This window comes from Scardinius erythrophthalmus, assembly GCF_964197995.2.
Source record: "Scardinius erythrophthalmus genome assembly, chromosome: 2".
NCBI lineage: Eukaryota > Metazoa > Chordata > Actinopteri > Cypriniformes > Leuciscidae > Scardinius > Scardinius erythrophthalmus.
In genome coordinates, this window is record NC_138222.1 from 8,937,331 (window position 1) to 8,955,377 (window position 18,047).

The 18,047-nt window shown below is 35.5% G+C and overlaps 1 protein-coding gene across 12 annotated transcripts in view; it reads left to right on the plus strand.

The window, feature by feature from the left end:
* The first annotated feature begins 2,408 nt into the window (after window positions 1-2,408).
* The window catches only part of rap1gds1 (RAP1, GTP-GDP dissociation stimulator 1), a 52,691-nt gene continuing 37,052 nt past the window's right edge, over window positions 2,409-18,047 (plus strand). For 3 of the 12 annotated variants that reach the window (XM_081353998.1, XM_081353989.1, XM_081353990.1), the window contains exons 1-3: window positions 2,409-2,788; window positions 6,400-6,510; window positions 10,787-10,909. In XM_081353998.1, the coding sequence (XP_081210124.1) occupies window positions 2,785-2,788; window positions 6,400-6,510; window positions 10,787-10,909 (238 nt within the window). In that variant the 5' untranslated portion in view covers window positions 2,409-2,784. The remainder of the gene's footprint in view (window positions 2,789-6,399; window positions 6,511-10,786; window positions 10,910-18,047) is intronic. The other 9 variants (XM_081353993.1, XM_081353994.1, XM_081353996.1 and 6 more) reach the window with 6 other exon arrangements.

An 18,047-nucleotide genomic window follows, 5' to 3' on the forward strand; every position in this document is an offset into this window, starting at 1 on the left:
TAGCTGCAATATATCAGGGGCCTCTTCAAAAAAGTTGGATGAGAAAATAACCCATATTACATAAAACAACGTAAAATAAAATGAAATAGTGTATGAATCACTAGTTTCTCTAACAGTGTCCAACAGCGACACCAGCAGGTAAAGTTACAGCGGGAGTCCGCGTCTTTCGTGCCTCCCCTGAGCCCATTGACTTTTACCACAAAGCTTGCAGTGGGTTCAGTGGAGGGTAATTAAAGGAGTAGTTCACTTTAAAATGAAGATTAGCCCATGATTTACTCAGCCTCAAGCCATCCTATAGGTGTAAATGACTTTTTTCTTTCAGACGAATACAATCGAAGTTAATAAACACCCTGACGCTTCCGAGCTTTATGATGGCAGTGGATTGCAACCATCAGATTGAAGCTCAAAAAAGTGCATCCATCCATCATAAACGAACTTCACACGGCTCCGGGGGTTAATAAAGGCCTTCTGAAGCAAAGCGATGAGTTTGTGTAAGAAAAATATTCATATTTAACACGTTACAAAGTAAAATTCTAGCTTCCGGCCAAGCGGCCATACGCAGTCTTACGCCTAAAGCGCAAAGGGAGTCAAAAAGAACTCTAAAGTTCAGCGAATTTATAGATTTAAACTATTATACAATTTAATTTCAAGTGACTAAAAACATTATAATCAGTTCATACTTAAGTATATTCGGTTACACTTTATTTTAAGGTGTCATTGTTACAGTGTAATTATATATTTAAGTACTGAGTAATATTAAGCAACTATGTAGGGTTAGGGTAGGATTAGGATTTGGTTGAGGGTTAGTTGCATGTAATTATGCATAATTTACTGTTATTTCTATGGTAAGTACATGTAATGTAACAAGGACACTGTAAAATAAAGTGTTACCGTATATTCTTTTAAAGTCTTTTTTTTGGTAATAAGTATGCTTCTTTTTCACAAGGGTCTCTAAGGATTATATATTATTTTTTACATTTCTTCGTATATATATATATATATATATATATATATATATATATATATATATATATATATATATATATATATATATATTTATTTATTTATTTTATCAGGTCTGGCATTCCATATGCCATTACTTCTGCATTTAGTTTTTTTTTTTTTTGAGAATGATTGTACAAATGAAATTATACAATAATCCACTGATAATACATTATGTTGCAGCTTCTCATTGAACTTTACCAATGTTTCTATTGTGTAATCTAAAATTGGATTTACCATCTTTATATGAAACTTTAAAGATATACATGTTCAGCATTGATTTGTGAACAAACAGATGATGCAGTGTAGTATAAAAGTTTTTTTTTTTTTTTTACATTTCAAATATATTAAAATAAATACAAGTTGGGAAAATATTAACAAATTAAACATCACAACACTTCTAATTGCTTTACATTTTGCAAGTATTTATTGGTGGAGCAAATCCGAACTTCATTATATCAGAAACATATAATATTTATATACAAAGATTAGATTTTTAACATTTAGGTAATGCAAATTATTATTATTATTATTATTTTTATTATTATGTAAAAAATGTTTGCATTAATAAATAGGCCTATGGAGTTGTTATTGGCCTAGTAGACTGTCATTAAAATCAGACATTCGGTCTATAATAATAGTAAATTCATGGATCATTATAATATAATTTTGTCATCGTCATTTTATTCTCACAGTTACATAATTACAAAAGAAAATCGGGCATTATCTTCATGTAGAAATGCAAATAGCTTTATGAATTTACTTCACAAAGACGTCCAGTAGAGGGCGTGACTTTATTATTTAGAGGTGTGAATAAAACTAGTAGACATCTTACCTGTTGTTTTCTGGTTGGAGCAGAATCTGACATATTAAACATTACAATTCACTAATTCACGAGGCTAAACGTGAGTTTATCTTAATAGCAGTATAAATAAAACGTAGGCTACTTAAAACAGCATTTTATTAAAACATGGATACATTTTCCAGCCAAGACATGTGAATACATTTTAATGTAACAGCTAACTATATTGAAACTGTATACATTTTTTATGTTTTTATGAGCAGAATAATTCATGCGAAAACTCAAATGGGACGCATGAAATGGTCTTACAAATAAATAAACCTAATCGAAATAAAACGCAACAAACAGACTGACCACGCGATGGCGTAATGACGTCACAACGTAAACGAATCACTGATTCATTTTTTTGTAAGCGTTAATTTGAAACGAACCGTTCGAAAGAGCCGATTCGCGTAAACGAATCGGACTTTCCATTTCATATTTGAGTTGTAAGCAACATGACTCGAACAAATCCCTAAGGAGGCGCGGCTTGTTTTACTGACAACCCAGTCTACCAATCAGCGTCCAGACAAGAACCTTCTGTACAGACCACAAACCAATCAGCTGAGTGGAAGGCGGGGCGTCGCCGCTCTCGTCTGCTGTGCAGAGAATCAGACCGCTTGCTCGCTAGAAGGAAGTGCTTCTGAAGTGGCACTGGTTTTATTATGATGCACATGAGCATTCATCTCTTCGGATAAAATTACGTAATTCCTGACATCAGAACAGAGGGATTTAGCCCGGGTGTATTCATCTCCCCGGTACATCTGGAGCTGTAGAGGCTGTTTTAACCGGAGCAGCGTGGGTTAAGGTGGGCCTTGCCCGGATATCTGTCTGACAAGCGAACCAAAACCGATCCGGTACCCGCCTCAAGATAACCAGCATAGTTAGTCCTCCAGAGACTACACTCGGAGACCGTTTGGACAATAACACACACTAGCCAGATGGGTAAGTAAGGCGAAACATGAACATTTGCAGATATCTGGTAGAGAATATGAACTCTTGATCAGTATTAAACATTTACAAATGCAATCCACAGGATAAATGCACACTAGTAAGTGTGTGTGTGAGTAGCTCAGGCTGTAACTGACGGTTTTGAGCCATAAACAGACTCGATAGTGTGTGTCCATGTTCAACATTATGTGATTTGGAGACAGTATGCAGAATCTCATCCTTAAGGGAGTCTGTGATGCAACGTTTCCATGGATTATTCACAAATGCACAACATGACAACACATGTTCATCATCACGCATCCTTCATTTTGGGGCCAGTTATATTCATCTGGTTTGGTGAGGTGATCGCCACTGTTTGGAAACAGCTAATGAGATGAGTATTTAAATCTGCTGGGAATCTATGTTCATCCCTGCTGCCAGGAAATCAAGTTCATATTTCTTAGACAGTATTGTGTGATTGACAGCCTGTGATGTGAAACTTGACACAAATATGTGAACTAGATAAATAGCCCAGTGCATGTTCAAGTTATTAGAATGAATATGAACAATCTGGATCATGCAATAGCAAGATGGTGAGTCTGCAGAGGTCACATATAAGCAGACATACGCCTAATATATTGTGATCAAGGGATGGGCTGCGGTGTGTTGGGACAGTGATTCCCAACCTTTTTTGACTTGTGTACTCCAACAGCCCCATAAATAAGGCTTAAGTATCCATTATGCGACAGCAAATCTAATATTATAGTTAATCATTTAGCATTGTTAATAATGTTATTATAGAAAGAAGAATACACACTGTGAGTGGAAAACACACATAGTACCATATTCATTCTGCTACGTTTGTCATCCACACAAATTGATTGGACTTAAAAACGTTACACACATTATTTTATTTTATTTCCTCAAAATTATGTAAGTTATTCACCCTCCTGCCGTTCTAAATCTGAATTTCTTCTGCAGAACAAGAAATAGGATATTTTGAAGAATGTTGGTTTTGGTGACCATTGACTTTTACATGGAGACATTTGTCAAAATTTATTTTTATTTGACAGAGGAAAAGTTGTACAGGTTTGGAAAGACATGAGAGGGAGGAAATGATGACTGAATTAAAATTTTGGGCTATCTCTTTAAATTTGATATGAAATGAAAGTTGCAACTGACTTTATTACCATATAATGATGTTTGAATGAAGTGGCAGATCAAATTTTTTTTAAATCTTTTATTTTCTTAACTGATTTTCGAAGTAGAAAAAAAGTATAAAATGCATGCCTGAATCATTCACAATAACACCAGTAACATGCATTGGTTTCATGCTGATTTGTAATTCATGTTCAGTCTGTGAAAAGGCAGCAGTTACACCAGAGCTGCACGTATGGGTCAGTTTCTGACTAGTCCTAAAGTATCTGCGGATGTTTCTTTTTGTTTCAGCTTATTTTTCTGAATATCCTGTTTGCTAAACTAAGGGCCATTCCACTGTAATATTAATATTGCACATTACAGATTAGAAAACCTGCGTGCTCTAACTCCTAGTTGTGTACAGTAAGCAAATCAGATTGAAACTGATGTAATTTCGTACAACAGCAACAGTCTTCAGATTTTTTTGTACCTGACTGAATGACTGAGAAATATTGCATAATACTACCCAACAAGGTAAAGGTAGGCTAATTAATTTTGCTTCCATCATATTTCTGCCCAGTGTGATAGGCTAATTATTGAATTATATACACCCCAAAGCATAAGTGTGTGTTTGCTGGATTCAATAACCTTAACTGCAGTTTCTAACCGAAGACAAAGAAGGCTGTTCTTGAAAATTGCAACAACAAAAAAAAAAGAAAAGAAAAGAAAGATATATTTTAAGGTATATTTGTTTTTTTATTTTTTTAAACATTTTTTTTTTTAATGAACTTATAGCTAGTATTAATCAGTTTTGTTGTTATGCTCTATACAGGATTACGGTATAGTTTGTTTGCTTTTTTTTGCTAGACTAAATATGTAGTAGAAGACATTGGTGATTTGATATTAGATCTGACTCATTTTCTCTGTTGGCCTTCCTCAACATGATTTGTTTTAGTCTGTTAATGGAATGAAGGCTTCACTTGATTTATCCATCCATAGAATGACAAGTGTATTCTAGAATCACCATTCACACTTTAATTGGCCAAATTTGGCTTCTTTTCTGGCCTTGTCATATTAGTGGAGCTTTTCTACCTATTAAAAGAGCTTCAAATCCTGAGTTGACAGATAAAGTTGATGATGTTAGTTACCAACAAAGCCTGATTAGATTGGTTTGGGTTTGTTAACTCAAAACTAATCCTCTAACCCTGGTATATTAATATAGATCTCATTAATATAGATCTCATTAATATACATTAATATAGATCTCCCCCCCCCCATTTTCCCCTTAACTTTTAAATGTATGCATCATCTTTCATGTCAAATTCTTACATTTTATCAAATCAAATTCAATTAGTATAATAAGACACTAAAGGGCTGTTACCAATCAAATTAAATCAGTATTAACATAATCTATGTTTGTACTGACACAGATGCTACACCTGAAGTGGCATTTAGATGTATTTGAAAAGCAAATTTACAGGTTCTAAATCAAATTTTCTGAATGTACAAATATGAAATGTTGGGAAAAATGCAATGATACTTTTAAATATGAATCTGAACAAGTGACTGGGTCATTGAATCATTGACTCACCCAAATTGTTCAGAAACGCTGAATCATTCAGTAATTATTGAAACACTGTTGTGTGTTGCTTGAACATTGCTTTAGCAATGACTTAGTTCTGAACTATTTTTGTTGGCGAAACAGAGCAAAAACAGCCAGTGTTGTGTCTAAAATCTAAGTCACTTAATATTAAACTAGTTGTTTATTGAACTGTTACTTAAATGTCACTGATAATAAAACCCGAAAATTTTTGGTGCGCCGAAGTTTCGGTGCTTCCATAGTTATTCTTTTGTTGTTGTCGTTTTAATCAGGCTACTTGAATTCTCTTTCAATTGCCCTTCAAAAGAAAAGAAAAAGTGTTAAAGTGCCCCATTATGCTATTTTAAAGGTTCCTAATTTTGTTTTGGAGATTCCCTACAATAGGTTTTCATGCATCCAAGGTCAAAAACTTACATTTTCTCATAATATACATTGCACCTCACCTAATTTTTCTTAAAACAGTCCGTTGTCTCTCTAAACCTCTTCTTTACAAGAACCTACTCTGCTCTTATTGGTCAGATGGCTCAGTCTGTTGTGATTGGTCTACCGCTTACAGCGCATGTCCAAAACTAAACTCCCATTTCCATATCTGAATTTCAGCTCTGGATTCTTTCTTTAAGGAGACAATAACTTTATTTGTCGTGCACTTTGATCTTTAAACTTTGCAGACCTTTTACATTCACAAACAGATATATTACACACTACATGAAAGGCATAATAGGGGCACTTTAATTTTTTTCATTTAATTCTTTAACAAGCCTTGTGAAGTTAAATGATTTGGGATCCTTGAGAACAATGCCTTATAAACACAAGTATTTTATCTTTACATAACCTCTGCAGTTATAAACTATTGGCGATATAAAGCTGTTGTTTATTTCCCTGTCATCAGCAGATAACCTAAGCGAAGCCCTGAAGACGCTGAAGCTCTCCTCGGCAGACAGCGCTTCAGACAGCGTCGATGGCTGCTTGGACTGCCTGCTCAAAGCTTTGGCCCACAATAGTAAGTCTGCTTATCTTTTATATAGCTGTTCTTTTTTATCTTTACTTGCAGCTGAAATAAAGAATGATTGAGAAGCGAAGGGAAGGAACCTTAACTAAAGCTCAGGGCTCATATATATTATCTTCAGGTTATCCAAGGATGCAGGGTTGAATAAAATCCATTTTGTTGATAAGGACCTTGCAGTGTCACGTTGCTGCGATTAATGTAGCCAAAGATATAAAAAATTAAATAAATGGAAAGCATCATTTAAAATGCAATGGAAAGCTCAATTCTCCCCAACATTATTCTCTCATTTAGATCGGAAAAGACCTTCTGACTACGTTTTATGTACCATTTAAGGTTGAGGTTACATTAAATGGTTTATACAACAATAATAGACCATTTTGGAAAATATTAGGCCTATAATTAGAATAATGGTGTATCAGTTTCCATGAATGGTTATGCAGAAAATAACAGAATAGAAGTGGTAAATGTGTGTAGACTTTGTGATGAGAATTTATGTCTGTCGAAAATAAACACTGACTATACAGACTCAATGAAAACGAAGTAGAACATACGGTTCTACTCATGGTTGTTTAGTTTACTTAAATGCCTTAAGTGCTTCAGACAAAACTTTATCTTTCAAAGATTAATGCCATTGCAAATGTTGGCAAATTCAGTGGCTAGTTTTTCATTATGTGGTTATTTCTGTGTATTGGATCAACTATCTACCTTGTGGATCAATGTTATTTTATGCACTATTATAGTATTTATTAATTTTAAATTAATTAAGTTTTTTGTCATATTTATTTGTTTTTATGTTTCTAACTTTAATTTTATGTCAGTAATTTTAGTACTTCAAGTTATTTTATTTCAGTTAGTTGCCAAGGCAACATTTCTATACATTTATATTTGATTTCAGCTCTATTTTAATTAACAAAAACAATTTTAACAGTTTTATTTTTAATAACAATAGCAACACATTCGAAATAAACAAAAAAAAGAGTAAAATTTACCATCTACATCAGCCGTTGTGTTAGAAACTTGTAGCCATTGTTGGGGAAAGTTACTTTTAAAGGTCCCGTATTATGCCCCTTTTCACAAGATGTAAAATAAGTCTCTGATGTCCCCAGAGTCTGTATGTGAAGTTTGAGCTCAAAATACCCAACAGATCATTTTTTACAGCATGTTTAAATTGACATTTTTTGGGGCTCAGAAAAACGAGCTGTTTCAGTGTGTGCCCTTTAAATGCAAATAAGCTGCTGCTGGACGACCCAGGGGGCGGAGCTTCATGAGCTCGCGCTCAGTCTGTCAGGAAAAATTCATCTCACGGAATGATGATAATATCAGAAACTCTCAGTAACGGTGTTCAGTTCGAGTCGGACAATAATGCCTACAGAGTCAGAGTGCTGTATAGAGATGAAACAGGTATGGTTTAGTAGTTTAATTACGGTTATTATAACGTATTTGTCATCTGCTTGTAGGCTATGTATCCATTATTTATTAATAGCCTACAAGTCTGCTGTCTGAATGATGATCAAACATATACTGATGAGTTTAATAAAGTTTATTGTACATCACACAAAAGATGAAGCGTCAGTTTTACTTCAAGGGGTCATATAATGGTACATGCACTTTTACAAGTTGATTGCACTGAAATGTCTGTTGGCAGTGCCTGTACACAACCATCCTATCATGATAAAAATCCATCCAGTGGTTTTGTTTTAATCTCCTTATATGTTTGACCATCTCTGAAATCAAGCCGTTCGATATTGTGACGTCATAAGATCGTACGCCCCTCCCGCTATTGTGATTGACAGCCGTGTTTCAACACAAGACCCGCCCTGAGCGAGCTGTGACAGCTGTCGTCTGTAGTCCGCCATTGTTGATATGCTGGAGTAGAATGGCGTCTAAGCGATTGTGGTGTTCTGTTCTTAGATGTAATAAGGAACACAGCAATCATTTGGATGTTCCTAAATCCGAGCCGTTGAAGAAGCAGTGGCTGAGTTTTGTTTTTGAAGCGATATGCCCAAAGGATTGACGCGGGGATTCCCTCACGGGGATTCCCCACGATCGTCTGTGCTTTCATGTTTGCGCGAATCATTTCACACCAGACAGCTTCACAAACGAGAAAAAACGGATCGGTACCAACGTGTTCCTGCTGAACCTCCAGAAGATGTGAGTGTAATGTTTTATTAACCTTTATATTAGTATTTATATTAATCTTTGCGAAATTTGCAAACCTTGCTGCAGGCTTCACGATGAATGCGTCTAAGGTTTACACTCAAGGTACATTACGCATGTTTTCAATGTACGACGTTCTCAATATAATTCATAATCCCACGTTTATAACGAATAACACGTGGTTATTGTGTTAGATACGGTCAGAGAATGTCTAATATACGGTGTACCCACAGAACAGAGGGGCGGGGTGAGCAAAGCTCATTATCATTTAAAGACATATGCACTGAAACGGCGTGCTGAAAACAGAGCTGTTTTTGACCAGGTAAAATTTGTGTTTTCTTACAATACTAATGAGAATTTTTAATTAAAGTATATTACAAACTTTTAATTTAGACCCTAAAGAATCATATTAGCTTGTACAAAAATGGCATTATATGACCCCTTTCAGAAAATCACCGTAAGAGCTGAGTAAACACAGTAGCCTAAGTTATTAGAAGTGCGCAAGTAGCCAGTAGAGTTGAGGTAGCATTCCTGTGGGCGGAGGTTAGTCAAGAAACGGTTCTAGTGACATCATTAAAGCAGGAAGTAGAGGGGTGTAGTCCAATCGAGCCGTTTTTTGTAGTCAACTTCTGTTAAATAAAATATCTCGCTTGGCATTGAACTTTGAGCTTTATAATTTTACAGATATTATTTATGCTCTAACAGCAACATTACACACTAACTAAAGTTTGAAACATGGAATCGCATGCAACGGGACCTTTAAAAGTTACTTTTTTATGGAAAGTAACCATTTTTCTCAACTGGGCTGGACTTGCTTATTTATTTTTAATAAAAATAAATAAATAAATATAAGTGCTATTTTTGGCAAATGTAAAGGCCCTCACCACCAAAAGTGCAGATACAAAAGGAAATGTAAATTCACGCCTGTCATTCTGAATCACAGAAGAATAGGGCACAGGTGAAGAAAGTTCAAACCCACTTACTTTAGCAATAAAACCCCAAAAATGTGATTGTAACAAAGTCAGTGAACACTCAACGTAAAATTTGAATGATAAAAAATACATAAACAACTAAACGAAAGTAAAGCGGCAGCCCCTCATGGACGGCTGCCACATAGACTAAAACAAAACACCAACATAAAGTCCAGGCCTGGTCCTTTCCTGTCATCACTCCTCCTTTCATCCCTCTGGAGTTCCCCCGTGAGACTCGAGACTGGTGTGGCGCACAGGTGATGCTCATTAACAATCACTTCATTCCCACAGCTCTCAGCCCTGCCCTGCTTTCCACAGTGATGTTTATCTAAAGTCTTTTTTGCTTATTAGTATGGTTGAATTGGATCATCAAAGGTCAGCAGCAAAGACATTGGTAAATAAAGTGAGGTTAAATACATAAAGTATATTTCTGTTGTTTAACATTTAATTATTGCATGTTTGTGTAATATTCTGAGTTTGCATTTTACTATTTTTATTCATTTTGAGGAATACTGAATCTGTTTTTGTGCAAGTGAGATGAGCAAATGCTCACATTTAGACTAGAACTACAATAACCATCATGTTCACACAGCACATACAACGCCTCTGCACTTAAGATTTATCTCAGAATGGGGACAGGAGAGCTGTGAGTCAATAAATGGAAAAACAACTGGGGTTACTTATTAGAAAAAGTAACTCAGATATTTTGTTGTAAATTTAAAAGTAATGCATTACTTTCCTCGTTACTTGAAATATGTAATCTGATTACGTAACTCTCGGTACTTGTAATGATTTACCCTCAACATTGCTTGCCGCAGTGTTAACTAGATTTCTGTAATTAAATGCCAAGGTACGATAAAATTTTAATACAAGTATGAGTCAATACTAATATTAATAATGTTAGTGTTATACAGTAAATGTTGTAAAAAAAGGGTCTATAGATGAACACAGCATTTTCGTTGCAGAAATATGAACCGAAGTCACCATATCTCAACTAGATGTCACGTTGGACGTGTGCTATTTCAATGATTCTTCGGTTCCTGCATCACTACTTGTGACTGAATCTTCAACCTTTGTGTTTTGCAGGTTAGATAATTTCATAGTATCATATTATTCACTGATGTTTCTCACTCTGTTTTCAGATGTTGAGACTAGTGAAAAGGTCCGGGAGATGGGTGTTCTTGCCATGATGCCCGCTCTTCTGTCTGTGCAGAACTCATGTACACCAAAAGTAGCCAACATCATTGCAGAGGTGGCCAAAAATGGTAAGTGCTACTACATCAGTCGTTGCTCTTCTTGGATTACTGACACCTAGTGGTGTGGATGCAGCGTGGTCACGCTAAAGATTTCACTTGACCATGTCATTGTAGAAATGCACTAAAAGTAAGTGGACCATTAAAGGGCTTATTGCAGGGTCCCCTGAAAAAAAAAAAAATATATATATATAACCTTGTATGAAGATACCATATGAAAAGTTAATGCAGGATTTAAAATTGTTTTGCAAGACATAAAGGGCACAAATTTAGTAGAAAATGTGACAGTTTCCTTGACCGTATTGAAAAAACGTTTTTTTTTTTTTTTTTTTTCATCATCGCGTCATATTACGTCACAAGAGGGAGTCGTTTGCCGGGCTCTGCGTTCGCTCAGTGCAGAGTAGGTTGGTATTCAGTAGGAGCGGTCGTGATTTAGTTTGTTTTCGATGGTTATTGTATTTGAATTTATTATCGTCGTGGCAAATTATTGTGAATTATGGCCTGTCAGGACTTCAAGTCCACAGGTTTACGAACAAGAAAAAGGATGGTGCTATCTTACGTGCCTGGGTGCGTTATGTGCAGGTGAAAAGCCAGGACTTCACTTCTGCATCTGCTTCAAAAAACGCGGTAGTGTGTAGCGTTCACTATAGATGGAGTTATATAATGACGGCGATATGTGCACAGTCTGCACACTGTCACAATATCTTCATCGGGTCGCCCGGTCCGTCGTCAGAATGTGGTTCGGCCGCCGGGGGGAAACATGATGGTCAGAGATCACTCATTGTACATCTGTTTTACAAAATGTGCCTTGTTTTAATTCATGAACATATTCTACATAAACTTGTAATGTAATTAATTTATGTGTTTGTTATTAGTCTGCAGCCGAAACTTATTATTATCATCATAAATAGTTCTATAATTCATTTTCAATCTGTACAAAACCATTTTAAAGGCACTCTATGCAAGATTTGTACCTCAATATCATAGCTTCGAAATCATTTCGATGGTAAATGAACTCTAGTAGGGCGAATCATCCCATAGCAAAGCGGGGGGCGGGGGGGACACCGCTGGCAAAACCAGCAATGCAGGTTTGAGAGGTGGAGCCCCGCCAAATCTCGCGAGAATCACGACTTGCTTTACGGCACGACGTCACATACATCAACAACATATGAAGCAGCCTCTATGGAAGACACCAGCATGCATTTCAGACGTGAATCGACAAAGAAAACGAAGAAAGCGCGGTCGGAAGAGTGCAGAGACGGCTCTGCGTGAGTGGTATTTACGACAATCCCGTTAAATACAAGTACTCCACAGCAACTCTAGGGGTCGCTGTTTGAGAAAAACGGAAACTGCACAGTGTGCCTTTAAAGGTCCCGTTCTTCGTGATCCCATGTTTCAAACTTTAGTTAGTGTGTAAGGTTGCTGTTAGAGCATAAATAATATCTGTAAAATTATAAAGCTCAAAGTTCAATGCCAAGCGAGATATTTTATTTAACAGAAGTCGACTACAGTGAACGGCTCGTTTGGACTACATCCCTCTACTTCCTTCTTTAATGACGTCACCAGAACCGTTTTTTGACTAACCTCCGCCCACAGGAATGCTCCCTCGACTCTACCGAAATTCGTGTATGTACTTGCGCACTTCTTATAACTTACTGTGTTTACTCAGCTCTTACGGTGATTTTCTGAAGTAAAACTGACGCTTCATCTTTTGTGTGATGCACTATAAACTTTATTAAACTCAACAGTATATGTTTGATCATCATTCGGACCTGGTCCAAAACAACAGACTTGTAACGTTAGGCTATTAATAAATGATGGATACATACAAGCAGATGACAAATACGTTATAATAACCGTAATTAAACTACTAAACTATACCTGTTTCATCTCTATACAGCACTCTGACTCTGTAGGCATTATTGTCCGACTCGAAATGAACACCGTTACTGAGAGTTTCTGATATTATCATCATTCTGTGAGATGTTATTGTCCTGACAGACTGAGCGCGAGCTCATGAAGCTCCGCCCCCTGGGTCGTCCAGCAGCAGCTTATTTGCATTTAAAGGGCACACACTAAAACAGCACGTTTTTCTGAGCCCCAAAAAATGACAATTTAAACATGCTGTAAAAAATTATCTGTTGGGTATTTTGAGCTGAAACTTCACATACACACTCTGGGGACATCAGAGACTTATTTTACATCTTGTGAAAAGGGGCATAATACGGGACCTTTAATGTTTGTGTTGGCTGTTTCTACATATAAAGTTTTTATACAGTAAGACAGTTAAATGGAAACTGGAAACTGACTGCTAATGGCTGACACAACACATGCAGGTAAGGGTCCAATAATTTGCTATTGCCTGATACATGATAATAATCTGTACAATATTGTGATCTGAGCATAGTGTTATACATAACGTGGATATATCTATAAGCTAACACTGGTCTCTCAGCAAGACACCTGCCCTGTTCTCCTCACACCACAACTCAATTCGTCTCCTCTGACCGTTCTGTCCAATCCTGGCCTGTCCCTGCTCTCTTGGCTGCATTGCAGGCTCATAATTTACTTATATGGCTGAGGTTCTTCATACGAGTAAACATTTACAATTTCCTCAGCGTCCGAACTGTCATTGCGATCCATTGCTTTCCTATTGTTTATTTTGACCGCACTCCCTCCCGTTACGTCACTTCCGGTTTGGCGGTTTTCAGATGCGGAAGTAAAATTTTCTCACAAAAACAACTCTAGAACCCTTAATAGCATTTCATAAATATATATTCATATTTAAATCTAGTTCCTACATTATTTTTCTATACATTGACTCACTGGGTAGGGGTACTCTAACTGGCAATATGCCCTTTAAAGTTGTGCTGCATTCACTCACAAAAATAAATGTTTTATATATTTACAGTAGGAAACTTACTAAATATCTTCATGGAACATGATCTTTACTTAATATCCAAATGATTTTTGGCATAAAAGAAAAATGGATAATTTTGACCCACACCATGTATTGTTGGCTATTGCCACAAATATACCCGTGCGACTTGTGACTGTGATCCAGAGTCACATATAAAATTAGTAGAATTAAGCTCAACATGGCAGTCTCCATGGGTTATTATAATCATTAACTAAACCCAAAACCATAAAGAAAACATTTTTGTTACTTGAGAAAAAAAACTTATTTTATTTCAGCTAGTTGCCAAGGCAACATTTCTGATTTTAAATATGATATACTAAAATAACCAAAACTAAAAATTGAAATAAAAACTGTATAGACATGTAAAAACCAACAAAGACTAATAAAAATGACAAAAACACACAACAAAACTACTAAAACTTTAATTAAAATGAAAAAGAAAAGAGCCTTAATATTCTGCCTTCATTTTCACTGGCCTTAGTACTAGTGTGTAATATCACTCTTAATAGAAACCTGTTTAATAGCATTTTTAAATATGGTTTTCCCCCTCATAGGTCTGTTTGTTTGTCTCTGCTGGCCCTCAGTTTCACTGATGCTGCAGTCGAGTCTGTGGCCATTCATGCGTGTCATTATTACTGCTGTTGGCAGTGTGAAGGAAATGATAGCCTCGCATGTAAGCTATAAGATCAGTGCAGCAGAACCAGTCGATCTCAAAACAGACCAACAAAACAGATTTCAATTTTTAATGAGAAAAGTTGACTCATAAACACGCTGCACTACACATGATGCAATCCTGAGATATGCAGTTCTATATGAGAAAAGAAATCACTTTTCCTGCAGGAAACACTTAATACAAAAACGTATGATCATTTTTTAAAATCAAATTTCAATTAGAGCTGTTTTGATAATTAAGACATCAATTATTGCTTTAAATCATCAATTAAACTGATAAAAAAAGATGCTGTACTTTATTCGGGGGAACACATCACTAATAAATGTAAGTGTGTGACTGTATGCTGTACATGCAGTGCAAAAAGGAATTTAAAATACAAACATTGTATGCAATATAAATGTAATGTAGGTTTTGTTAAAAAAAAACATAAATACTTGCATTACATCATTTAAATATAAAAATAACCAGCCTATTTTCTTGATCAGTTTTCTTGATTAGTTGTCGAGGTCCTGATTTCTCTGTCTGTGAAATGTTTTATAAGATATTAAAGGGACCCCACCCCAAAAATGAAATTCGGTCATCCTTTACTCACCCTCATGTCATCCAAACCTATAGGACTTTCATTCATCTTTGAAACTCAAATGCATATGTTTTCTGATATTCTCTCATAATATTCTGTCCATCCATTGAATATCTAGGTAAACAACATATTCAAGCTTCAAAAAGTACATAAAGACACCGCAAAAGTAATCCTTACGAATCGAGCGGTTTAATCCAAGTCTACCAAAGAGGAACAATCATTTTAATTAATGAACAATCATTTTAATTAATGAACAGATTTCATTCTTTTAAAAAAAATCAATAAACGCACATACATCGAGCTCATCACATATGGTCAACGAAAACTCGACCATACCAGTGACCAATGAGTTTTTTTCGCACTTGTAAGTCATGCACATCTGATCGTTGTTTTTATTTATTTATATAATATCATAACAACAACAATATTTATAATATTCAATATGTATTGTGCTTTTATGATGGTACCATTTGCAAGTTTCAGCAGCATTATTCTCAGTGGGTGATTTTCTTTTTTTTAAATCCAGTCACAGATGTGATGTTAACAGAATAACAGCTTGGCGGACTAAACTAGAGTATGGGAGAGCTTTCAATCCACAGTACAATCCACATGGGATAATCTCACAGTATAACAAGCAGCTGTACAAAATATGACACACCAGTGTTTTGCCAGTTTATATCTTTTAATTCTTTTTATGACTGTCCGTCCGACTGACTGCACTGTATTCTTCCTTTTGATTCTAAACTGAACTCAAGTGGCACTGAGAATTGGGTTAGAGCAAAATAAGATAATAAGTTTATTCTATGTATCATCTTTTTACTACTTTAATTCATTTTACTCAAATTCCTTATATAACTGTTTTCATTTCCCTTGCTTTTATTGTGTGCTTATTTTCTATGCAAAGCACTTTGAATTGCCATAGTGTGAAATTTTAATTCCTTTCTATGTAAAGCATTATGAATTGTCATAGTGTATGAAATGTGCTATAGGCCTATAAATAAACTTGCCTTGCCTTGCCTTTCTATATGGAGATGTAAATGTACTCGTGCACTTTGCTTTGTAGGCATAATTTCAGTCTGTTTTTGAAGAGCCAGTCGTCAACAGAAAGCCTAAGTTACCTTGTTTATGCACAACAGCAAATCAAATTTATTTTTGCAATTAAATTTATTGTGAGAACACACCAGTGCAGAATGTTATTCTTCGTTCTTTGATCAGCTTAATTAGTCTTTCTGTTAACTGTTTTGAAGTACCGGTACATCATTTTTTTGTATTTTTTTTTTTTTAAATAACTTTCATTAAATATTTACCAGGCTTTGGTTTGGTATATTTAATAAAAAAACAAAGCCAATTATTAAATATTTCCCAAATCTCTTCTCTAAAAGAAGCTTTTAGCTTTGTAATTACAGCTCTAGCACATCAACCTGACTCTGTGTTCTTCTTCACCTAAAGCTCTTAGTCTAATTACACAAGTGTTTCTTCAGACAGATAAGAGCTGGGGTTTGGAAGTGTATGGAGAGTGCCTGAGATAAAAAGGTTAAAATAATGAATGGCCTTTTAGCAGTTTGCTAGGTAGCTAATGACAGTGGCTTGCTGGTGTGCCAGATCTCTGGCAGCTCCTGCTGGCATTCTGCTGTCACAATTCCTCTGGGAACATCTGTGTTTCATCCACTGATGTCTCCAGCACTTTCTATTAGGAAAGATATATTTTAGGGATTTAAATTATGCATTTGCTTCAGTATGATTTACTGCGGTGTTACTATTGCACATTGATGGTAGGGATGGGTATCGTTAAGGTTTTAACGGTATTACTACTCTTACCGATACTCCTTATCGATCCGGTACTTTAACGGTATTCTTATCGGTTCTTTTTGTTATATTAAAAAAAGGAAAAAAATTATTTAGAACATAATTAATATTGCTTTATATTTTGAAATGTAAAATAAATATCTATAGCAAAAGAAAAAGCAATGCTTTAACAAAACAAATAAAACATGTAGGCTGTGTTATGCAGAAGGGTGCAGGCTTTTGTGTTTTATATATTTATATTAAGACATAGGACACCAAAAACAAAGTACAAACACATGGTCAAACAAAAAAAAGTATACAATAAAACAAATATACAAATTATATACCCAGTGCTTTAATTTCAGTAATGTCTGACATTACTGTTCAAGAGTAGCCTAATATGGGCTAAAAAGACATCTAATAAAGTCAGATTTAAAATAACACTGCATAGTTTAAATCATAGATAGATTAAAGCTTATGAAAGCCAAAATTATTCATTCAAGAGCTGCGACTGATTTTCACTTTGCCTTTTGTTGTTTGATTCACATTAATGGAGCAATCGTCAGCAGGTTTATTAGACTGCTGCCTCTTTAAGACCAAATGCAGATCTAATCATTATTACGCCTCATATTTTCTCCCAACTATTTACGCCCATTTAAGACATAAACTGTATTTAAGTGAATAAACTGTTTAAGTGAATCTCCAAGACGGCCATTTTGATATATTTTTGTGTATATTTGATCGTTTAGAACCGCACAAAGCCCAAAATATACGTTGCTTGTCTCGTTGCGGTGTGTTTCGGAGCGCGCGCCTCATTTGAAACAGCGTCTCTTGCTCAATTTTGGTACTTGCCTTTTATTATCAAACGCGTCCCGGAGTTTAGCAACAGTATAGACCACAATTTACAACAATCACCGATCGTGCAGATTCTGACATTACGTTTGGGTTTTAGGGAGAAATGACAGCGCAACGCTGTGAGGGGAAGTTGCGCTAAACAGAATGAATGCGGCTTTAGTTTTTAATGGTTATACCTCAAATATCTTTTTTATAATCATTGGAAGCCACAATCTAAATCTAAAATAAAATTAGTTTAATATCAAAGATCTAAAGTGTAGCCTAACCATTTGAATGTTTAGTTCTGTCCTCATCGTCACTCATTAAGCAGGGCTGTTGTAATGTGCGCGCCGTCGCT